We start from the raw sequence: 25,027 nt of genomic DNA, 5'->3' as shown, positions 1-25,027 counted from the left end.
GCTTGCGCTTGTACTTGCGTCGCTAGTGAAAACCAAGCGCTTAAACGCATCTTAAAAACTGCTGGCCAATGTATCAAAATGTGAAACGCACGAACGGGGCAAAGAAGAGCCGTTGTTTTCGCTCTTTCAACCTAGCTATTGTTGGTTTCACTCACGTGATCAACAGCCATGTTTTTCAACGCAAAACAAAAGAAATCGTTTGCATACATAATAGAGTTCAACCATTCTCGGAGGGATTTGGTCGGCGCTCCAAAATGGCCGCCGTTTTGTGTTTTAGGGGCTCCAACCATGGCGGCCGTGACGTCATGTGAAAACCGAGAATTTCTTGTGGCATTCTCATGACGGTCCTCGTCATCCTTCCTTCAGCTAACTAATAAGGCCCGTTTCAAACGTCGAACTTTTCGTGTGCCGAATCTAATGCAAATGAGCGAAAACAATAGATTTGTCTCATTTGCATTAGATTCGGCACATGAAAATTTCGACGTTTGAAACGGGCCTTAGACTATTAACCGAAGAGAGGGTGATTTCCTCAACTTCGTTCCCATGCCTTTCATCTTCCTGTCCAGGGAAGCTATTTGATCAGGCTAAGTGTTATTGGATACTTCTAAAATTTATGCCATAGATTCGTCTAGCATTACGTCGTGTGCTGACAAACAAACCCAAATAAGACAAATTTTGTACATGTCTGAGCAAATGAAAATTGCCCTGAAACTTTTGGGCCATGTAACTGCAATTATCTTGTCCTTGTCGATCAAACCGGCTCCAGTACTTTAAACTGATCGTCGTATACATTCGGTCTGAATATCATCTTCGGAGGAGTTTGCTATTCGACAAGGATACCGAGAGGTAAGTAATAAAAAATGGTCTCAGATTCAAAAGAAGATTCTCTCCCATAGGTTCATTATTCGATATTTAAGTTATAAACTGATATAATGTGTACCTGAAGTTTGAAAATACAGGTAAATTTTTGTCATGTTTGTACAAAACATAAATGAGTCGTAAAAGTTTGAAAGATTTTAGACGTAAAAATGCATGAAATTATTTTTGAAATTTGTTCCGCCTTCTAAAACGAAGGAAATATAGTATCAAATAAATAAATATATGTTTTTTGAAGAGCGGGTTAAAGACAAAATGGAAAAGCGATCCCCACTGGGCGTCTTATGTGGGTTGCATTTGTTGGTTCTTTACTCTGCACCAAGAGGTTTTCTAAGGGTACTCCGGTTTTCCCTCTCCTCAAAAACCAACATTTGACTTGATTTGCGTTAATTGTTGATTTCAGTTTACAGTGTCCCCAAATTAGTGCTCCAGCGCTTAGAACGACTGGACACTTAAATAAAGTTCAGTGAAAGTTCCTTTCCTTTTTATCAAAATTCAATTTATCATTCTTTTATAAAAACGACCTTCGTTTTATTCGACCTCGACTTTTTCAACTTTAATTAATGTTTGTTTTATTCAAGCTTGACGTCCTATGGCGCGCTTTTAGTGTCAAAAATTCAAACATGCCATTCAAACTTTCAATTTGTTAATTCAAATATTCAATCGGCAATTCAAACATTCAATTAGGCAATTCAAATATTCAATTCGCGTCACAAGTTACAGGGTCATTGAAGGAATGCCAAACATTCATTAAAGCTAACCTTAGGCCTAATTGAAGTGAATAGGCCAGTTTCGTATTCTAACGGTTGGACTGGATCTAGCATGAAATAGAGGCTAATGCGGGCAAATTAATCTGCATTTGGAAAGATTTGCCCGCATTAGCCTCCATTCCATGCTAGATCCAGTCCAGCCGTGAGAATTCCAAAATGGTCTATTGCCAAATATTACTGAACTGAGGTGAATGTTGAGTTGAAGGTTTGAACAACTAAATTGAATGTTTGAATTACCGAATGCACGTTTGAATTTTGACACTAAAAACGCGCCATATCTGCACCAACATTGCATTAGCCTACATTTAGCCGTACCCTCCCCCGCGATGACACTTACTTCAAACATCATTGCCTTTCTGCTCTTAACCAAAAAATCGCTCATAATCCTTGCCGCTCTCTTTAAAAACAAAGAACACAATCGTGAACGGTCATTAAAATTGCAAATGTATTCGCAAAAATAGGAAAGTGAATTAATAGCCCACTTTCATAAATGGCGACCAATTTTACATTCTTTTGTACTTTTGTAGATTAGACCTACTGCCCTCATTTTGAAACAATATTGGCCGTATTATACTAGAGGACATCTAAGACGTCTCAGACGTCTAAGACATCTTAGACGTCTTAGACGACTGGTATAAATACGGGAAATAAGGTGGACGCATTAAACGTCAGACGAATTAAACGTCTCAAGTTAAGTGCGTCTAATCGATGCACTTAACAGACGTCTTAGTCGTTCTCAGACGTCTAAGCCGTCAAACATAAAGACGAGACGCACTAAACTGGGACGCACTTAGCAATGAAGTGCACACAGTCACTTCGGTGATTAATCAGTCTCTTTTGAAGAAAATTGTGAATTTGATTTCCAGCCGTCGAAGTTAAGTGCGTCCCGTATTTATATTAGTTCGCACTTACGGCCAGACGTTTAATGCGTCTGGACGTCCAACGTCCTCTAGTATAAATACGGCTATTCTTTTCATATTTGCTCGTCGTCGGGAGACTAGACAGGGCTTATTAGCATTCAAACAACAGAATATTTTATTTGGCCGCCATTATGAAAGAGTCTATATCAATGCCTTCTTTTACACGAGCACGCTTGCCAATCTCGTACCCAGAGTCCTTGGGCTTTTTGGTCAGTGGGGTGAGCGCACCGGAGAGACTCCGGGATAATGGACTTGAAATATGTTTTGATTGCAAAAATTTGGTTTTATCAACGGAGTTGATAATGTCAATTGGCCACCGTACAGGAGAGCTTTTAGAATCTCTGATACGGTGGCCAATTTCACATTATCACCTCCGTTGATAAAACCAAATTTTTGTATACTACTTCCCCACCGACGCAGCACCACAGTTTCTTTAGAAACTACCCTTCATTCATATGTTTTGATTGGTCGCTTGCATAACAATGGCAGTCCGACAGGAAGTCGGTGAGTGATTCGGAAACCCCAGAATTTGGAGGGACATTCAAAATCTAAAACTAGTTTCAGTTCTGCTGGTTTTTTTTTACCTCAGAAATATATAAATCACAAAAATAATAAAACGACAGGGGTTTGACGGGGAATTTTCCCACGCTGCTAAAAAGCTGATTCCTGTTGCTGTGCAAAGTACCGTTGGAAAAACATTACATCAGTCTCTTTGGGGAGAAAGGTCTTGTCGAGGCCATTCAGAATTACGGAAACACAAAATTGTAGTAGAAGAGAACATTGGTGTCGTTTCCACAAAAATTGTCGGTCGTGTTGCTTGCACGATGGTATTCTGCAAGAGGGAATGCACGCTGAAACACGAATAATACACTTAGAGCCTGTTCAGATGGAGGTGGGGCACCCCGGGTAGGAGAGGTACTCCGCCTCGGTGGGGTAACCAATCTCTCCACACAATTTCTATTTTTTTCTTGATTGAGTTCACATGAGAGGTGGTTTACCTCACCGAGGCGGGTTTCCCGGTCAGCTGGGCCAAGTAACCCGCTTAGGTGGGGTAAGTTTTCTCCATGTGAATACTGAAGGTGGGTTACTCCGCCTGACTGGGGTAGTTGATCTTTAGTTTGAACATTCCGCAAAAGCATTTGGAAACCTCACCCCCAGCGCCCGGGGCTATAAATACTGCACGTGAAGGCTCGCTTTTTTGACTACGGGTAGGCGGGGTGTACCTCACCTACCTGGGGTCCCCCACCTCCATGTGAACATGCCCTTACCGAAAGCGCCAGAAGTCTCATTTTCACTCGCTTTTTCAGAGCGCCAATTATCATTTCTCCGGTTTCTTTTATAGCGTAAGGCTAAATTTTTTTGTTTGTCGAACACTTTCAACCCGCCGTTTCTACTGTTTACTATTTTTTCTTTTCTGTTTCCGTTTACAGTGCAACGCGCCTTATCGTAGCCACCCAACACATTTGACAACTACGTGTAAATACGTTAACTCAACAACCCCCGCAAAGGTGTTCAACTTACAACTGTGCGAACTTTGCAAGGAGGCATGACTGTCAATCAAATTCACACATCCTGATTGGCTGACAATTTGTAAAAAACTTTGTTAGGTGGCCACGGTAAGGCGCGTCGCACTGTAAACTCAAGCAGGCGCAATAAGACTGGAACCCACGTTTTCTGGGAAAATGGAAGTTTCTCCGGGTGCTCACCTGCTGACCAAAAAGCCGAGGACTCTGAGTACGAGACTTGACGTCACATAGCACGATTTGTGCCAGGTCCCTCTCCCTTGTCCAGTAAATTGCGAGGATTGCATTTCCATTTCGGATTATAGTATCTTGGTCAGAGATTGTTAGCCCGCAGATCAATGGGCACTCGGCGCTTGTGGGTCACATTTCTTATTCTCTTAGACTGCGAGCAGTCCCTCTTTGTCTCCTTCGTCGCGCAAGGCAGAGAGAGAGCGGAAATTAGGGCGAGCGAAAGTCTCGCTCGCTCACAAGATCGACGAAGGAAACAAAGGGGGACTACTCGCGCTCTATTATTCTCTCCTTTTCGTGAGCTGTGATCGAAACCCAGGTGTACCAAGCTAAGGGGACCAAAAGCCAGGCTTTCCCAGGTGTTAGCTGTATCGTATTAAACCTCCGATCAGGCTCAATTGAGCATCGCTCTCGTGTCCTCTTATATTGGCGTCCCCTCACGTAACTAAAATGGAGCCTGATCGCAGGTTAGTTTAACCTCCTCGCAGCCCATTTTTGTGTCGGTCCCATTCTCCCTCCCCACAAACGTCTGCTGAACCGAGCTGGGCATGCCGTTCCCAGAAACTGACCAATCACAGAGTGGCTTTTTGTGAGGAGGGAGAATGGGACCGACACAAAAAACGGCTGCAAGGAGGCTACAGGTTAGCCGCGTATTTCATGAAAAGTGGCCGGTCCAATTTTGAAAGCAAAAGCCTTTTGTTTGCAGACCAAAATAATCCTATTATGGCATTTAGTTAAACAATGGCGGTACTGAAAACGAATGCCTGAGTCCCAAATTTCAAAATTTTGCATCCAAGCGGGAAATTTCAAAGAACGGGCGGAACTGCAGTCCCAGAGGTAATTGTTGGGGGGACACTTCTGCTTCTCCCTTCCCTCTCAATGTTGGTGTGAAAGATTTGGTGACTGAACTGCGATGAAACAACATTGAGATGGGCTGGAAACACTCGAGAAGGAATAGAGGACGTCCGCATGAAGTGTTCCAACTAATTATGTCTGAGACTGTGAGCTTGCAAATCCTCCCCAAGGGAGAGTAGCTAAGGCGATTCTTTTGATCTCAATAAATGCGCTGGGGTGCCGGTAGGAATCATAGATGTCAGGAACGAGTGAAATGAAAAAAATCGTAAATGAAAGGGTTGATTTACATCCCAACTTACTGAAAAGAACACGGTTTCTCGTTTGGCGGCTTATCTGTAGAATACCCAGCCACAGGCCGAGAACACATCCAAAAAATTGCGACCGTGTGGCTACGCGACTACTCTGTTACGCGCAAACGGGCAAAATGTGGATACGCGGCTAAGTTCAAACAATGGCTAAGCTGAGGTTGCCTATTTACCGAGTTAGGATTTCGAGTTGGATTTCGAGTTGGATTTCGAGTTGGATTTTCGAGTTGGATTTTCGAGTTGGATTTTCGAGTTAGGAATTCGAGTTGGATTTTCGAGTTAGGATTTCGAGTTGGATTTTTCGACATGCTTACTAGTAATCCAGCTGCAACAAATCGGCTAGTTTGTCCGTAAACCGTCTGGTAGATTTCCAGTTCATTGCAGTCAACAAAAGAATTCGTGTAGGGTGGGGTTAGTGTTTTGCCTTTTTATTCTGCAACGTCACTATATAAAGCATACATGAAGTAAGAGCAAAGACATTGAGGCTTCCATGAACTCATTTCCCTTCGCCACTAACATGCTCCTCATTTCAAAAATAGCAAGATTGGGAAAGCTTTAATACCAAAAGAATTGTCTGTGGCGTCCTTAATCTTGGCCAAAGCATCAAAGGAGTGGCCCACTGAATTAATCTCTTTGACGACTTTCTGCTTGATGTTCTGAACTTTTTTAAGGTTGGTGAGGCTTTTGGCCTCGCTGTATACCTCTTCAATGGTTTTCCCATTATGCAAAGACCTTCTCAAACATTCATATGGAAATTGGCTGGGCTTAGATGCAGAATTATTTTTAAAAAAATTTTTCAGCTTTGAGTGTGCCATCAGGTAGTGGAGCTTTGGCTTCACACGTGTGGGATCACGTATAGGTTTTGTTTGGTCTTTAATTCTCCTGAAATCAAACATTCTACGAAAGATTTTAATGGTTACAACCCCGGCCGATTCGACACTCAAATGAACAGACAGTCGAAAGTTAATGAATAATTCATAACAAAAAGCATTCATTGAAGTGTCAGCTATTGTTTCCAGTCAAAAATACAATTACGAATGCAATACTAGGATAGGTTAAACAAGATTGCCCTTACCGATCTGCAATCCTCTTTCTCCTCCATCTTGCAAAGACCTCGAGACGATGTGCAACACCACTGACAAAGTACGTTGTGTAAAACCACTGAAAGTTTATTGGAAACCCCACCGAAAAAAACATAAAACGCCAAAAAATCCCGCTAAAAAATCCTAACTCGAAAATCCCAACTCGAAAATCCAACTCGAAAATCCAACTCGAAATCCAACTCGAAATCCAACTCGAAATACTAACTCGAAAATCCAACTCGAAATACTAACTCGAAAATCCAACTCGAAATCCTAACTCGAAAATCCAACTCGAAAATCCAACTCGAAATCCAACTCGAAATTCACTTGAACTCGAAATCCAAACTCGGTAATTAGTCTGTCTCGGCTAAGCTCCCATCTCCGTAAAACACTGTCCAAAATTACAAACAAGAAATAAATAAAAATGAACACAGGATATACCTCGTTCTTAAACCATCGCTTAGATATTAACGCACGGAACCACTTAGACGCGTAGTCACAGTACAGTTTACGCGTTGCACGTTAACAGCGTACTCGCTCATTCACTCCGCCACTTTAGTATGTTTCGATTGGCCGGGTATTTTGCAATTACTCCAATTTAAATTCATCGTTGTCAAGTTTTGGCTCACCTCGCTCAGTACATATTATAACAACGGGCTGTTGTTTAGTTCTGTAAGAAAAAACTTGAGCCAGAACAATAATAGAACATTACGTTATTTGCTAGGACACCTTAAGAACTTGTAAGCAATGCTTTCAATACTTTTATGTTATTAAAAAGATAAGTGGATATAGAATAACGCGGTAATCTCCAAATAATCGAATGTTCAGCTTATAAAATGCAGTAATGAAGGCGATGAATAAAGTTTCATCCATTCAAATACGGTGAGAAATGCGGAAACGTAACTTAATCATTCATATGGATTTTTTCTCGTTATTTCCTTGTTGTCAATGTTAACCAAACAATTGATTTTTATGGAATTTATTGGAACAATTGGATGGCTGAAAGGGACAATTGGTTTGTGGCCACCGGACGAAGAAAGGTAGTTACAGGGGTGACTAAATACTCAAGGCCACATTTGCTCAAATTTTAGCCAAATTTGCCTCAATTCAAATTTCATATTTGCATCTTGTTTGCAAAGAAGATAAAGCCGGTCATTGTTTCATTATCTTCCTATTTCCTTGCCCTGGCGAATGTTACGTATAAAAAGAGATTTGTGAAACCTTCTCAAATGCAAGTAAACTAAATGCATATGTACCTTTTTTACATCCTTGGAAGAGCAAACATTAATGCAAATTATTGTTTTTGCGACATCAAGTCTTTTTGTGCCCACATTTGCGGGTACAGTCGAAGTGCTATATTTGCAAAGAAAGTAAACTTGAGCAAATTAGAAGAGACGTTAAGATTTGAACTCGCGACAAATGTTAGGACAATTTACATCAAACTATTTCATTTCCTTACTAGCGTAATGCTGCAGGACATTTTGTTGAAAGTGACATCATTTGTCATGGTAACCATAGCAACAGTGTATATTGAAGTCAGTGTTGAGGGATGAATATTTGAGTTAGCAAACGAGTTGATAAAGGTCGAATTACCACCGTGAAAGATTAAGAAAGCTGACGTCAGAGTGAATGACGAAGGGCTAACACTGGAAACGTCAGCTTTCCAAGTCTTTCACGGTGGCAATTCGACCTTTATCACACAGACGCAGCACCACATTTAGAAACTAGAAATTTGTTCAGTGCTGAGGGAATTTACTGCCATGTTTATAGAAACATCATGTATTTAAGCCTTTAATTGCTAGTCAAACTGATGGTGAGATGCTTCATCATACGAACTAAAAAACGGTAAAACGGTATTTAAGTGTAACTTTTGCCTAGTAAGATATTCGTCATTTTCCTTATAAGAAATGTTGACAACTTGCACGCGTGGAAAATGTTTAGGAAAATTTGCATCAAACCACGACATTAACTTCAAATTTGTGCATAAATTCCAACAAAACAAATATACATGTTTGCCCACACTCCAGCTTTTAGTGCATATATGTAACCAAATTTGGGCGCCTCAAATTTACCACGCATTTTGTTGAACTCGCAAACATTAATGAACAAATCTGTTTTTCCTCCCGGCAGTGTGGTTAGGGGACAAAGAACAAACTAACAGTTTCAATTTTTGTAGGAAATCAATAAACTTGTCCTGTATTTGGGGGGTCGGGAATGGTTTTTATAAAACGAATTTTCCAGTTAAGCATAATTAAAGGGGTAGTTTCTTGAATTGTTAGTAAAAATCTGGAAAGCATAGGAGACCTGCTTACCGATGGTAAACAAAATGAATGGCCCAATTTTCTTCAAAACTACTATTTTAGCTCACAGAAACCATTCCTAAGTGTTTTTGGTTACGCGAAGCCAATATTAAAATGAATGCCAACTTGAAAACGTCGGGCCGACGTTTTCAAGTTCTCCCCCTGCTTCTTACATAAACTCCGTAATAACTTAGTGTGGCTCATGTTTCTTTTAAGATTTAGTCGATTTTTACATCAATGCGGGGATCCAGAAGCGATTTAAGAATGAAAAAGTCACTGGAAATTGATTTAGTAAATTTATGGTCAACTTAACCAAATTAAAAGAAATGTGATCAAAATTGTGATTTCCTTGGTGATGCATTTTTCCCAGTGGTTAACAACTGCCGCTTTTGACATAAAGCTAAAACTTATATGATTGGTTTACAAGTGAATGAGGATAGATGTTGCAGAAACTCCATCACATTACTTTAAATCTTTCCTAGCCTTGATTTCTACGCAACCTAGCGAACATCAAAATGGTGGTACGCTCTAAAAGGAGACGCGTTTGTCGTCTTATGTCTATGATGATTTTCCTGGGTACTTTGGTTACATATTTGCTTTCTTCGACCGAAAACCACTCGTCGTTTCTTAATCTGAGCAGACACCTTCAACGAGAAAAGAACAAAGAAAATCTGTACGGTCACACGTTAGATCTGCAAACCGCAAAATCTAAGGAACCGCGAAAGAACATAGTCATAGTTGCTCACGGCCGCTCGGGTTCCACGATCACTGGGGATATGTTTAATCATCATGCATCCGTGTTTTACCTTCATGAACCACTTCAAACAGTCCAGAGAATAAGCAAACACCAAAATCTCAGCTATGGCACTCTAATGGCGGACGTCTTGACAAACATTTTTCGTTGTAACTTTAGCAAAGCTGTTGTTGAGGACATCAAATCTTTCTATCGCGAATCCAACCATCCTCGAGCAAGTTACGCACTTGGATCGCCCCCTTTATGTCCTTACGACATCACAGACCCAAGATGGGACCCCAAACTTTGTTACCCGATGACCAGCGAATTTTTGGGAAGTGTGTGCTCTAAAAAATACAATCTCACTGTCGCGAAGGTCTTGATGGATCGCATCACAGAGAGCAGCATAAAGAATATTCTTGCTGCTTGCAGCCCGGCTGATGTTGATTGCCAAATCATATTTCTTATCAGAGATCCCCGAGCGGTAATAATGTCTGCCAAAAGTGTGAACTTCTTTCCAGACCCTGCTAGCGATAAAGACAGAAATAATCTACGACGGTTCAGTTACGCACAATGTTCAAAGACTGAGGAGAATTTAATGTTTGTCAAGAATCTTCCACTTTACTGGCGAAAACGTATTATGATCCATCGATATGAGGACTTCGCTTCAGACCCTCCGAAGGCCATGTCGCGATTGTTTGAATTTGCTGGTCTGTCTGTGCCAGAGCACTTGAAAATGTGGTTGATCGAGAGGACAAAGCCACAAGATGACGGGAAAGCAATGAAGGCCTGCGAGGGATACCACCCTGCATTCTGCACTGTTGATAACTCCAAAGAAGCGATCAATCGATGGAGGTGGAAAGTGGCTTTTGACGACATTGACATCGTTGAACATTACTGTAAACACGTAATGATGCTGATGGGTTATACCCTTGTTGATGGGTCTTTCGAGTTAATGGCTAACATAAGTATTCCGCTGTTTAGCGAACATTTTGAAGTAAAAGAATGGTTGTTGAGATAGCAATACCACCAGGCTAAAGCAATAATGTCGTGGTTGATAAAAAGAGACCTCCATCCTTGTTTTCTAACTAGAAGACGGACAAATCGTTCTATGGTTTGGTCCACTAACATGAATCCAAGACTAGAGTTGTCGAACCGACATAATGGAAGTTAATTAAAGCCGACCATGACGGTTACGAGAACGTCACCTACAAATATAATTTCCCGTTATTATCATAATTTTGCGATTACTCCAAGTCGCTCGGAATGGAAAGTGTGAGTCCACATTGCAAAAATAAAATTGATGAGAACGGTGTGAATATTGAGAGAGAAAATTAAAAAGTCGTCGTCATATGCTCGCGTTCTCCACATGACCTCAAATTTGATCAATTCACATCGTTGTCAAGACGACAACGGCAAAGAAATGCATCATAATGTAAAACGCACGTGCAGGGCGTGCAGGTCTATTGTTTTTGCTAATTAAAACCTATTGTTTTGTGGCGTTCTCGTAGCCTTTGTCGTAGTCGCTGCTTTATTAAGCTCCCTCTTAATTCATGAAGACAAACAATAGACGGAGAAACTGAATAAATTCGAGCGTGTGAAGACTGGCACTAGGTATGCTTGTCTTGCAATCGGGAGCAAAGCATTGCACCATTGTAATCGTTTCGATCGCGTTCCTTTTTTCTCAGTTTTAGAATTCTGGGGCATAAAGCGTCAATAAGAAAGTTTGTGGTGAAGAGTCCTCTTCAACACAAAGGTTATCAGAGGGACGCGCTCGATTGTCTAGAGCAGCAATTTAAGCGCCATGCATAGCAACGTGACGTCACACTTAAGGACTCTTTGAACCATCGTTCCCTTCCCTGGTTCCATTCCCCCGAGGTGGTGAATTCGTGGATTTGCTCGTCTAACGTGAATTCAGGTCGGACTTAAATCGACTTGTTCGTCTGGACGAAAAATTCATCTTTCTAGACAGACAAATTTTAGGCGACTAGGTCGACGTCTAAAAATGTGTTTGTCCCGTTTGCACATCAGACGATTTGCACGTCTTCTAGTGTGAAAACGGCCAATATCGTTTTTATGACGTCACTAAAGTTTAGTGGCAAAATGGTGGCGACCAGGAAACTTAGGAGCGAACGTTTTTTACATAATTCACTGTATATATTGATATTTTGCCTCTAGGAGTTTACGTGTAACAATTGAACTTGAACTGGTTAGTTAGAAGGGAGGTGTCAGTTTCTAAATTGTGCAAAAGTAGCTATAGCGAGAACTGATCAGGTCAACAGGGAGAAAACGAGAACGTTGTCGAAAAATATAATTTCCCCTTGTTGTCATAATCTCCCGATAACTCCCAGTAGTTCAGCAGGAAAAGTGTGTATCAACATTCCACAAATAAAATTGGATTGCTGAAGAAGGTGTAGATGTTTCGTTAGGTGGGTTGCAGTGATGGCGCAGTGGTGAGAACACTCGCCTCCCACCAATGTGACCCGGGTTCGATTCCCAGCCTTGGCATCATATGTGGGCTGTGTTTGTTGGTTTCTCTACTCTGCTCCGAGTATTTTTCTTTTGGTTCTTCGGTTTTTCCCTCTGTTCAAAAACCAACATTTGATAGTTGATTGTTGATTTCAGTACACAGTCTCCCCAATGTGTGCTCCAGAAGACTACACACTTCACTAAAGTTCCTTTCCTTTCTTCAGTGCTCACGTCCTTCACATAATCTCAAATTTGTTCAATTCACGTCGTTGTCAAGGCGACAACGGTAAAGAAATGTACACTTGAGTGATTTGATGGGTTTTTGGGACGTTTGTATTGGCGACGCGTCAGTGAAGGGGGGGCAGGGGGGGGGGGGGAGGGGGAAGACGGGAACAAAGCGCCCCCAAAACCCCACCAAATCATTCGAGACAACTTAGAAAATAAAGGGTACGTGAACTTTATTTATCTGACTGTCTGCAAAATGAAGTTTGACAAAGAAAGGTTGCGGTTGTTGTCTTTATGGAACATTTTCCTTGATCAGTTGAATAAAGCCGAGATCGACCTTTGCAAATTATAGTAAAAGGGGACTTTCAGATCTACGAAGGAGACGAAAATGTCACCTCAAAATAGAACTTTGCAATATCGTAAGTATTTCGCGATTAGTCCATCTCGTTCGCGTCATGCAATGTGGGCGAAGAATCCCGAAAATAAATTGGTACCAGCGATTTTAGAGTAAACAGAGATTTGTACGCTACCCTGCGAGGAGTTGGTTTCTACTACGCTTCCCGAGAGAGAAACCACTGGGAACAATCGTTTGATTTTCCATCGAGCATGTGCGGAGTACGTCACACCCCACGTGATGCATATGACATCACTTCGTCTTATTTCGCTAGAGAAATATGGCATCACTACACAGCAGGCGCAGCAGTTACTTAGATGAACGCACGCGCAAGCTCCAAAACAAGTTCAGTAAGTCGTTTTACCGGTTCAGATTTAATTTATTCGTCCTTGGTGCTAGGCGGCGGCTCACTCAAAGAAACTATCGGTTGATCGCATTGGTTTCTCTCTCAGGAAGGGTAGGAGACACTAACTGCTCGCAAGGTATTTGTACGCTCGCTTTGTCCTCAATTGAAAACCTCAAATTTGGTGATTTCACGTCGTTGTTGTGCAGAGGACTGCACAAACATGTGCTAAAATCCATGCAGCACATGTAGCACGATTATTTTTTCTCTTTTAACCAATGATATTGTTGTTCTGTGGCGTTCTCGATGACGATCGCATCGTAAATCTTAAAGTCCTCAAATAACGCGACGTCACGAGGCCTTGTCTGCCTGCGATAAAAGCAGCCCATGCAAGTGCAACAAATCGTTGCTTGGAGACAAGGTTACTTGCAACACGTGACCAAAGTAAGAGCACCAATGAAATTTCCGTAATGTTCGCAGTAGCCGCCAAGGCAACCAATAGAGCTGCTTCCAAATTTAGCATCGTTTGCAAACTGTGGATGCGCGGAGTAAAGATACAAAGACTTCAAGTGCCCATGATGACGCTTGAAGCCTTCAGGGCAACTTCCGTTCGCTAAAATGCAGTAGCTTCCGTTTGGCCACGCTATAACAGAAAACAAAAATGGTGAGTTACATTAAGATTAAGAGAAGATTACTCTAGAAACATTGTGTAATTCGTGATAACTAACACTTCAGGTAGAATAAGGGAAAGCACGGCGACCGATTATTAGGGCGCTTACGAAAGGACGACGCAGCCGCCAAGGAGAACGTCGTCTAAAAATATTAATTACCGTTGTTGTAATAATTTCGTTAAAACCCCAAGTCGTTAAGAATGGAAAGTGTGTATCAACATTTTAGAAATAACATTGGCATGACAGGTGTGGTTGTTTGGGAAAAAAATTAAAAATTTTCGTCAGGTTGTTACGTCCTCCACACAACCTCAAATTTTTGTCAATTCTTGTCGTTGTCAGGACAAGGACGGCAAAGAAATGTACCAAAATGCAAAATGCACGTGCAGGGCGTGCAGAGCTATTGTTTTCTATTGTTTTCGTCAGGTTGTCACGTCCTCTACACAACCTCAAATTTGGTCAATTCATGTCGTTGTTAGGACAAGGATGGCAAAGAAATGTACCAAAATGCAAAATGCACGTGCAGGGCGTGCAGAGCTATTGTTTTCTATTGTTTTCGTCAGGTTGTTACGCCCTCTACACAACCTCAAATTTGGTCAATTCATGTCGTTGTTAGGACAAGGACGGCAAAGAAATGTACCAAAATGCAAAATGCACGTGCAGGGGGTGCAGAGCTATTGTTTTCTATTGTTTTCGTCAGGTTGTTACGCCCTCTACACAACCTCAAATTTGGTCAATTCATGTCGTTGTTAGGACAAGGATGGCAAAGAAATGTACCAAAATGCAAAATGCACGTGCAGGGCGTTCAGAGCTATTGTTCTCGATTGTTTTCGTCAGGTTGTCACGTCCTCCACACAACCTCAAATTTGGTCAATTCATGTCGTTGTCAGGACAAGGACGGCAAAGAAATGTACCAAAATGCAAAACGCACGTGCAGGGCGTGCAGAGCTATTGTTTTTGCTCATTAAACTCATTGTTTTGTGGCATTCTCGTAGCCGCCGCCGTCGTTCTTGCCTAAGCTCCCTAATAACTTAACTGCGGCCCGGTTTGCTCGGTTGGTTGAGCATGACACTACTGTGTGGGGAGAACGCGGGCTCAAAACTCCGGCCGGGAACAACACTCAGGGTCTTTAAATAACTGAGGAGAAAGTGCTGCCTTTGTAATGTCATCTGCAAATGGTTAGATTTTCAAGTCTTCTCGGATAAGGACGAAAAACCGTAGGCCCCGTCTCACGACCCTTCAATGTTCATAAGTCTGTGGGACGTAAAAAAACCCACGCACCATTCACAAAGAGTGAGCTAGGGCTTAGATTCCTGGTGTTGTGGTGTGTTTGTTGTGCAGTCTATTCTCTGATAAGGCCCGTTTAAACGGTTTCAACGTTTGCTTCAACAAAATATGCATTCAACACTTTGTTGAACCAAATGTTCTGTGTGTTTGAACAGGTCGTCCAGCATTGTTGAAAGCTTCTTGAAAGGGTGTTGAATCAAGTTTAAAGCGGTTTAAACTTTCATTCAATGTTGGATGGTGTTCAAGCCGATAGACCTCATCGGCTAACTCAATGTTGTACCCAATTCAAACCCTTTGGGAATAAAACGTTTTGTTCCAGGTATTTCCATATCATTTAAATATGAATGCTGCATTATCATGCAAATACAATACACAAAGAATCTTAGTCCCGGGAGATTTGAATTGGGTACAACATTAAGTTAGCCGATTAGGTCTATTGAACGCTCCGTTCAACAGCTGTAGAACACACGCATGCACACATCACTGAGACCGCAAAATTCAAAATGGCGTAGTTTATCTGGACGAGAGAGACTGGTCTCTAGTTCTTAGTTCCTCACAATCAAATGTCGCGAAAGTGTTGGTTCTTTTGTTGGCGCAATGTTGGAACTGTTTGAACGGCCTCCGATAAGTTTGATTTTGCGTCCAACATTTACCCAATATCCGTTCAAATTTTGTCAAACGAATGTTGGTTAAATGTTGAAACCCTTTAAACGGGCCTTTACGCTCACTGACCCAAGGTGGTATATTGTCGACACTCAAAGGGGCTTAGATTTTGGACTTCATAACCTCTACGAGGTTGCTATTGTAGATTGTCAAGTCCATGGTCTAGCGCTGGAGAAAAATGTTGGCTCCAAAAAAATAAACTCACCTTCCTTGCAAGCCGCACATTCCGAATGTGCATAGTTTATAGAAACTCGCAACGTCTTCATTTCTTCCTGCAACTTTTCGATTTTCTGCATAAGACTTCTCTCGATGCCCTCCATATCTTGTTCATTTTCGTCACTTTCTTTCTTCAAGCCTTTAAGCTGTTTGGTCATATTTACTGTGGATTCTGACCAAGCGACCGCCAGTTTTTTCACTTTCTTAACGGTGCTGTTCAGTCGTTCCGTCACATTCTGTATAAATCGCGAATCTTTGGCCAACTTTTCAAACATTTGTTTGAATTTCTCTTTGTTTCCGATTCCCTCGGCGATGGTGGACACTTGGTGACTAAGATTTTCAATGACTTCTGACTGAGCTTTCACCAAGTTTGTTACCGTTTCAACGTTATTAGCAAGGGCGTTGAGCTAGAGGAAGAAGAATACAAGACGGTTAAATCACTCTAAACTGAGCACTCTTCCCACGTTGTCGTCAAAACCTTAAATTTGGTCATTTCACGGAGAAGTTTTGACGAGTACGGAAGATAAATGTTAAAAAATGCGTGCCGCACGTGCCGCACGATCATTTTGCTTCTTTAACCAATAATATTACTGCTTTTTGGTGTCGTCGTTGCTTAAACTCACCATTATCTAAGGGCGCTTTGCTTTTGTCAGAACTAGTCGGCCAGACCCAATAATTTGCAAAGAAAATGCAACAATTTGAAGGAACACTTGCATGATAATCACTCTCATACTTCTCTGGGAGTTTATATCATCCGCGACGTGTGTTAATTTGGATGCGTTGTAGAGCTAGTCCTTCCAAATGCCCGGTCTGGCCGGTCAGTTCTGTCAAATGGAAAGCGCCCTAAATTTAGAATACAGGTCCTGCCAAATAATGGCCAATCAGATTGGGCCTAATGCCTCACATTGGTCTGACTGGACAACGTCTCTGACGCCGAACGCCCGAAGGATTGCTCGTGCTGAACGCAAAATCACGAAGACCTTAGACAGCAATGACCAGAACCAGTTGCTGACCAGCGGTTTTCGTTAAAACAATGGTTTGCTGGGGATGCTCAGTCTCGTGGGCTCAGAAAACCTGGTTGTGGTCATTATTATTTAAGGTTTTTCGCACAATCATGGATCGGACACGAAAAGTAATGCGGCCATGTTTTTCTTTTCGCGGAAACTCGTGTAGTAGAATAGGTAGCTTTAGCAACGACGACGGCAACGGCAACGAGAACGTCATCTCAAAACATAAATTCCCATTATTGTAATCACTTTGAGACTATTCCAAGCTTCTTAACATGACAATGGTGTGGCAGTCCCTCAAGAATGAAACCGATATGAGTCAAGCTCAATTTGGGGGAGAAAATGAAAATTCATCCTCAAGTGCTGACGTCCTTCATAAAACCTCAAATTTGGCTATTTCACTTTGTTATTTTGCTGACGACGGCAAAGAAATGGAAAAAATGAAAAACGCACGTGCAGAGCGTGCAAAGATATTGTTTTTGCCTACTAAATATACAAATTTGTGACGTCCCCCGTTGCCGTCGCCGTTGTCGTTAACGACGACTGCTACAGCAACGACAACGCCACAAAGCAAGAATATTATTGAAAATATTGAAGGGCCGCAGCCAGGATGAAACATAGTTAAAATTAAAAAAAACGATCCCTGGCTAAAATGATTAAAAACTACGAGCTTTCGACTGCCCGAACTGCAGTCTTCGACGGGTAAAATGAATGATAAGAAATCGATGAGAAAATTTAAATAAAAACGTACATTGCAAAATGATGAGAATGTAGAAAATTTATGAATATTTGTTAAAAAGAATGTTTTATTGTCCTGGTAAAGGGCACGAATTGTTATCTGCGTTAGATGTCACTGTGGTATGCCGAGATAAACTAAGAATAAGGCCAGGATCCGAGCCAGGATTCGAGCCAGGATCCGAGCTAGGATCCGAGCCAGGATTCAAGACCTAACCGAGACCTAACCTAACCTAACCGAGACCTACCCTAACCCTAACTAGACCTAACTAGACTAGAAGCAACCTAAATAGACCTAACCTAACCGATTCGAGAGCTAACCTAACCGGGAGATTCGAGAATAAATAGCGGAGAAAGCTCATCTTAGCTCGAATCCTGGCTGGAATCCTGGCTCGGATCCTGGCTCGAATCCTGGCTCGAGGTTTAGGTATCCTCTGGTATGCCACGCTTCTAATGTTTTTCTCATTCTAAAAGTGCCGTTGTCAATAACTGACGCATTTTCGAAATCAATGGCGTGGTTGTTGGACCAAGCGTGATTAGCAATTCTAGAGCCTCTGGCCGCAGTTTTTGGTGTTTCTTAAATGTTCTTTTTTTCGCGTATTAAAAGCTCTGCCGGTTTCCCCAATATAACACCACGAACAATTTGTACAGGGAATTTTATATACGACGTTGGTCTGCGATTCCATCGAAGGTCGGAATTTCGGTACTGGAAACTGTTGTTGTAGAGTGGTGAATGGTTTGTTTACAACCGTGACATCGTGTTTTTTGAGGATGCGTGTTAAAGGCTCAGTTACTCCTTTGATGTAAGGGAGAGAAGCGAAAGACTTGCGTGACTCGGTTGGTTCAACCATCTTGAAAGACATTCCAACGAGTTCCTCCGGGGATACATTTGTTGTAGAAGCTCGAGTCTTTCTAGCGTGTATGCTTTTGATAAAGCTAGATGGATAACCGTTGGACTCCAGAGCTGCCTGGACGTAATTAAGTTCCCGTTTTTTTCCTTCAGAAGAATTGGGTAGATTTAGAGCCCTGTGCAGGAGACTTGATGCTGTGCTGACCTCGTGTTGCCTGTTGTGATAGGAATAAAAATCTAAGTATCTGTCTGTATGGGTGGGCTTTCTGTAAACATTAACAACGATGACTCCATTTCTTCGGGAGACCAGAGTGTCGAGAAAGGAGATGTTTCCGTTACATTCGGTCTCAATGGTAAACGAGATGTTAGGGTCAATTGTGTCATGGAAGGCTGAGACGTCGTTCTTCCCAATGATGCAAAAACTATCGTCCACGTACCTTTTCCAAATTTTGGGGCGAACGGATGAAATACTTATTGCGGACTCTTCGATCTCCTCCATGCAAAGATTGGCCACCACGGGGCTGACAGGACTGCTGCACGTGTGGCACGCATTTCTTTGCCTACTCCGCAAAACACCAAGGGTGCTTTCCTTTGTACGGAAAATCGGATTGATCCTGTGGTGAATCAAATGGAACTGACTTTTCCACTGAAAAATGAAAAATGGAACAGACTTTTCCACTGAAAATTTTCGAGAAAAAAGGAATACCTTCAGAGGTATTCCTCTTTTCTTGGTTTTCCCGGAATAATCGGAAAATCCTGCATGTACCTTTTGCTTTGTTCCACTAGTACCATGCTCCTTGAAAAAAGAAAAAAACACGGAGGACCCCATGGCCTTGTTGTTTAGCTGTCCAAATGAATCGTGCGAGTTTCAGTCAATGAACGCGGATGCTCTTACAGCTCGTAGCTGCACAACCGCAGGTGAGAATTACTACTTAAGAAGTAAGGATTGGAAATCCGGCAGCCATGTCTGTTATTCTAAATGATTAGTACCCAGTCTCTTGGCGAAAAAGAAAGGAAACTCTCAAAAGGAACACACTCGTCCCGTTCCATATTTTGATTGAGGAAATTTGTGCTGTTCCTTTCAGCAGAAAATTCTCTCTGGTTTTTCCATAGAAAAGGAAAGCGCCGCAAATTTCAGGTTTTGACGACAACCGTTGGCTTACAACAACCAACCATTCATTTTCAATGTATACTTTCAGTAAAACCGTTCGTACCCATTCGGTCATTAGGGAGTTTTAAGGCGTTCACAAACAAGGAAACAATGTTGCAGAAACATTGTTGCGGAAGCAAATGTTTCCCTGTTTGCGGCCCCAGGAAACATTTGTTGCGGAAACAAAATTTGCTTCCCGGGAAGCAAAAATGTTTCTAAATTTGTTCAGAAACATTTTTCTTCCTCAGCAAATGTTTCCTCGTTTGCGCACCGAGGAAATATTTCCGAAAACAATGTTTCCGCAACAATGTTCACTCGTTTGCGGGCGCCTTAACAAACGACGACTGCTCCGGCAACGACAACGCCAAAAAGCAGTAATTTTATTGGTTAAAAGAACCAAAATTATCGTGTTGCACGTGCGGCACGCATTTTTGATCATTTCGCTCCCGTACTCGTCAAAACTACATCGTACTACGTGAAATGACCAAATTTAAGGTTTTGATGACAACGTGGACAAACTACAGTGAATCTTTCAGTCTCACTCTTTACTTCAAATCCGTCCGTACCAATCCAGTTTTAGGACACTTCGCCCATATTGCCGGAATAATATAACCGAACAAGATGGAATAATCATGAAATAGTTAGAATAGCTCAAACTTATATTTTAAGTCGTCACAGTAGCCGTCGTGGTTTCTTAAAACTTCCTCTTATTCGCTCGTATTTAACAACTTGGAATTATCGCGAAACATGATAGCGATATACGATACCACAAGGTTACACGATAGCGCTATCGTGTTTTGCGATAATAGCGCTAAGTTATATTTTGTCGACGCTGCCATGGTTAAACCCTCTAGTACTGTAAACTGATCGGTTATGTCTTACAAGAGAAAAACATGCGAAACGGATCGTATATTTTTTATTTATTTTCTCTCAGTGCTAAACTGGAAGTCGAATAAGGAGACTAGGGAGAAGAAAATCACGTGCCTTTCTATATTAACAGAAATACTTCAGTGTTTTGCGATCCACACCGGAACGAAACAACGCACGCGCTATTTTTGTTCTCAAAGAAGGTGCCAAATTCAAGACAAAGTGTACGTGTTCGATTAATCTTTCTTAATGTCCTATGGTGGAGGGGGAGAATTTGTATACACCGAAGTGAACAAACTCTAATGCAAAATAGGCATCTAGATTGCGTGCTTGCGAAAGTTCGGGCCGTTTTGACCAGTTAACTTTTTATCACAACCAAGTGCCATTTCCGTAGAGCCCCTCGTGCTTTCCACAGAGTAAATGCATGCAAATTTGGGGACCTTTCGAAAGCGAGTACGCTCCACGTCTGTCCCTTCAACCTATCGGCCGGACAGTGAGAAAATACTTTGAGACACGATATCAAGCCGATTCATGAATAATACTCTGCCCGATTCCAAAATGCGGACGACATTCCCAAAACAAGCCACCATGTTAATGAAGGTCGGGCCATGGTAGCCAGTCAAGCCGACAGATCGCATGGACGAATCACAGCGTGTAGCCGCACGTTACTCACCGTTTCTCTATCGCCCTCACTTTGTCCACCGCCTCCGTTCCCGTACAAAACGACGGCTAAAGGAGGAAAAAAAAAAGACAAAGAAAAAACCAGCTTGGTCTTTTGTCTGCAAGTTCAACGTAAACTCGTTATCTAAGGAAGAAACATTTTAATTATTTAAAAGGAACCGTGTAAATCCTACTACACAAGGGTGCTTTAACTATAACATTATTATTAGTCAAATACCATAGACAAAATAGACTAGAAAGCGATCTGGGGGCTTGCGTTGCAAGAACTGGGCTGACAATAAATGATGACAACGTTCCAGTTAAACCTAAATGAAATGGCGATTAATTTTCAATTTGAAGCGGATCAGTTACTAACAATACGTTTCGGTGACCCTAAAGAACTGATTATTTCGGAAAGCGATATTTATCCGTTGACAACATAAACTAAAAAGGTTTGTAAAACTTGACTCACACTTACCCGCCTGGTGATGTTTAGGCTGGCAGAGGACAACATTCTTTTTACCACATTTTACCGGAGTCTGTTTCGCGCAGGCTTGGAGTACCAACAGAAAAGCGACGACCAATTTAGATCTTAGAAAACCAGTCATTTCTCTCTCGGCTTAGAGAAGACACTTAAGTGATATGGGGAGGTTTTAAGCCCCGAAACTGGACAAATGCAAAAGATTTGAGAATTCGGTGGCGCGTACAAATTGTTATAATGGACGAGACATATAATGACGGGTTGGTTACTTTCAAATGAACGTGACCACCAGTCAGAAACAAAATTGGCAAAAATGCTTTCATAGGTTTTTAATTATCTCTATTGTCGATGGCCAACTCTTATGAAAGTTGTAAACAATCTTTCCGGTTGAAAACAAACAGATGATTTGAAAATTAATAAAGGAGGTTGGTACCCTAACAGGTGGCAGAACGATTTGAAAGCAGACGTTGGTGCCGGTTTTATTTGCCGATAGACACAAATTACCTGAAGTAAACGCTCACCTAAATTTCATCTCGTGTATTACTAAGAACAACGCACTACATCAGTGGAAATTAAAAGTGATCAAGTTGAAGAACAATGAATATTATTCATAGAAAAATGGTGATTGTCACCTAAGACCTCGGGAGGTAAAATGCTTGTACATTAAAAGGTTGACTGCAAATGAAAAAAGAATCAGTGTAGATTTTTGTTTTGTGGAAAAGGTCGGTGATTTGAGGAGAGACGTTCAAAACTGGGAAAGAGCATGAGTTTCTTCAGGCCGCGATAATACAGTTTCGAGTGCAAGGCCCTGTGGCAGAGCTCTGTCAGAGCAAAGACGATGGGCCAAGGGTTCAAAAGGAATAAGCAGGAGTGCCGTCGCTACTGTACGGTAATCGAAGGTTAAAAGAAAATAAATACACGTTGAGCGGTTTCTAATGAAGTGCCGAACGCAATTTTGCGGTTCCCCTTTTTGCTGCTTCGTGATTGACTGGAAAACTCTCGCCACATTTTCAGCCAATGAGTGGAAAACCAAACATGACGTGGATTCCCGCGCTTAGAGCCAACTACACTTACTTGCTTGCGTCACGATTGGCCCATTTCTCGAAAGTCCCGAAAACTTTTCGGGCCCGAAAAGCCATCTCATAAATTGCCAACCCCTTGTTTTGGAAAGCCGATTTTTTAACATGTTTTCAAGGTAACAAAAAGAAAACTAACCGTGAAGTTTGCCAAATTAAACGCTCTCCGTTCTTGAGTTACAAGGGGAATAGTGATACCCGAAAGTTTCGGGACTTTCGAGAAACGCCCCCCTGGTTTCCCGCGCTTAGAGCCAACCACACGTATTTGCTAGCGTCGCGATTGAAGACAGCAACGACAACGCTACAAAAACTGAATATCATTGGTTAAAAGAGGAAAAGTAACCGTGCTGCACTCGTGGCACGCAATTCAGCACATAGTTTGCGGTACTCTGCAGAACATCAACGAATGAAATCACCAATTCTGAGAATTTGACGACACCGTGAGCTCACAAATGCAACCCTCTAATTCTTTATCTTTTAACCAATGATAACAACGGAAACATGTGACGATGAAATTGATCTAAACAATAATTTTGCAAGGATGGAATCGTCCTTTTTGTTTAGTTTTGGTTACGATGCCATCCGCCTGCACTTCATGCTGCTGTCTTTGTTAACTTCACATAGATTACTTTTATGTTACATTTTTTATTGCATTTCAGTCTTTGTGTTATGGTTGGACAAAGTAATTACTTTATTTTTCTATTTCAGTTCTTCAGAGCTACGAAATTGCTCAGAGACTTCACAGAAGCCAGCGCCAAAGGGAGAATCAATTCACTGAGAAACCCTGTCGGCTTGATTGCGTTCATTTGGAAAAGGCAACAGCATCCCTTCTTGGCAGTGCTTCATCAGAGCAGCTTTCAAAGCCTGGAATATCGTAAAAATATAAACTTAATGTGACTGCGATGAAAATCTCGCGTCTTTCACCAATGTTCTCTTTGTCAAACAGACGGGACGGTACAGAGACTCGCTCTAATTATCAAACAACGAGAACGAGTTTAAAGAACTTCACAAATTTGATATACATTGTAAATGAAAGCGAAAATGAGTGTAAAATCAATTAAAAGAGCTCTTAATATGTAAACCACAAAGGTACAACAACTCGACTACATTGAAATAAATAAATATACAACTTGCCTCGTTTTTGGCTCTAATCACCGTATAGCTTGAAGCTAAAAGTTAAAAACAATCAGAAAAAAACTCCGATTATTCAACAAAGTGGAGGTGAATTCAAGTCGTGGTGGATATCGAATATCCACCACCAGTTACCGACACTGAGGTGAATAGTTGTTTTAGTATGATACCAAAACAGCGAGATAACAGGTGAACAGCAAAGGATATTGATTGGGAATTTGAGTAGCCAATCAGAGAGTGCCTTCAACGCTACCCACTGTTTTAGTATATACTAATACCTACTTGAAACGTTCTGAAAGAGGGAAGGGGACCATTCGACAAATAGATGAAATGAAAAAAATTAAATAAAATAGAGTCGCAAAACACAGAGACAAGCGACCTCTTCATCGTAAACATTTTGAAATCGGCTCCCTGTCTCGTATTCTTGAGTCTCGATATGCTCGTTCCACAGCAAATACGGAAATTAAGTGCTTTGTTTTCTATCGTACCTTCTGCAATCATATCATCTCCAGAGAATACTCCGACTACATACACTGGGACTGGAGAGGTAACTCCAGTTTCTTGAATAACTCTGACGAAAAAAATAATAACAAGGAATTACGTAGCGGTAACAAGGAAAGTCGTTGCGATATTCAGTGCGGTTCTAAATGTGCAGTTAAGAGCGAATCATCTTGAATTTGCACGTCAATTTTCGCCGCTATCCACAATCTTATAATCCGGCGGAAACAGGCTTTCTCGTTATTTATTTATTTATTTATTTATTTATTCATTTATTTATTTATTTATTAGGACTTTGCAACGATTACTTACAATTAAATACTATTTATCAGTCCTTTTGAAATTGATTCTTATTTAGCGATTATTCCAAGTCGTCGGTTCGGCTTGGAAAAGGTGTACCAACTTCAACTTTCCAGGAATAAGCTCGTACTGAGCATGCGCATAAGGTATGGAGGCTGACATTTTTCGAAGTGCGCGTGCGCAGAAAGGAAAACTCGTAGTCGTTGCCGTCTTCCGATCTAAAGGTCCCTACTATGAATATCGTGAAAGTACTGGACCGAGTAGGGATGTTATGAAAAATGGCGGCTTTCCAGTATTTATGTCAAAATTTGTTTTCGAAAAGTCGTAAGAGATGTAATAATGATTTCATGGCCCACAGGGGCCAATTCAGGCGGGTCTAAAAACACAGGTCACATTCCACAGGTCACGACTAGGG

The 25,027-nt window shown here is 41.5% G+C and overlaps 3 protein-coding genes and 1 pseudogene across 3 annotated transcripts in view; 2 read left to right on the top strand and 2 right to left on the bottom strand.

Annotated features, from left to right (window-relative positions):
- The window catches only part of LOC137976674 (carbohydrate sulfotransferase 4-like), a 22,353-nt pseudogene extending 14,241 nt beyond the window's left edge, over positions 1-8,112 (top strand).
- Positions 712-11,991, top strand: LOC137975466 (carbohydrate sulfotransferase 4-like). Its single transcript, XM_068822591.1, has 2 exons — positions 712-846; positions 9,342-11,991. The coding sequence occupies exon 2, from the start codon at positions 9,375-9,377 to the stop codon at positions 10,611-10,613; it is 1,239 nt and encodes a 412-aa protein (XP_068678692.1). The 5' UTR covers positions 712-846; positions 9,342-9,374; the 3' UTR covers positions 10,614-11,991.
- A 521-nt stretch (positions 11,992-12,512) lies between these two features.
- Positions 12,513-23,164, bottom strand: LOC137977790 (structural maintenance of chromosomes protein 4-like). The gene is made up of 4 exons (XM_068825124.1): positions 21,605-23,164; positions 21,140-21,195; positions 15,847-16,264; positions 12,513-13,666 (listed from the first exon to the last, which is right to left on the bottom strand). The coding sequence occupies exons 1-4, from the start codon at positions 21,732-21,734 to the stop codon at positions 13,446-13,448; spliced, it is 825 nt and encodes a 274-aa protein (XP_068681225.1). The 5' UTR covers positions 21,735-23,164; the 3' UTR covers positions 12,513-13,445.
- Positions 23,165-23,308: 144 nt separating this feature from the next.
- The window catches only part of LOC137977788 (ribonuclease 3-like), an 11,501-nt gene continuing 9,782 nt past the window's right edge, over positions 23,309-25,027 (bottom strand). The window contains exons 8-10 of the mRNA XM_068825122.1: positions 24,303-24,385; positions 23,818-23,852; positions 23,309-23,547 (exon numbers count right to left, since the gene is read on the bottom strand). Of these exons, the coding sequence (XP_068681223.1) occupies positions 23,455-23,547; positions 23,818-23,852; positions 24,303-24,385 (211 nt within the window). The 3' untranslated portion in view covers positions 23,309-23,454. The remainder of the gene's footprint in view (positions 23,548-23,817; positions 23,853-24,302; positions 24,386-25,027) is intronic.

This window comes from Montipora foliosa, chromosome 11, assembly GCF_036669935.1.
Source record: "Montipora foliosa isolate CH-2021 chromosome 11, ASM3666993v2, whole genome shotgun sequence".
Classification (NCBI taxonomy): Eukaryota; Metazoa; Cnidaria; class Anthozoa; order Scleractinia; family Acroporidae; genus Montipora; species Montipora foliosa.
This window is presented reverse-complemented; position numbering and strand designations above follow the sequence as displayed.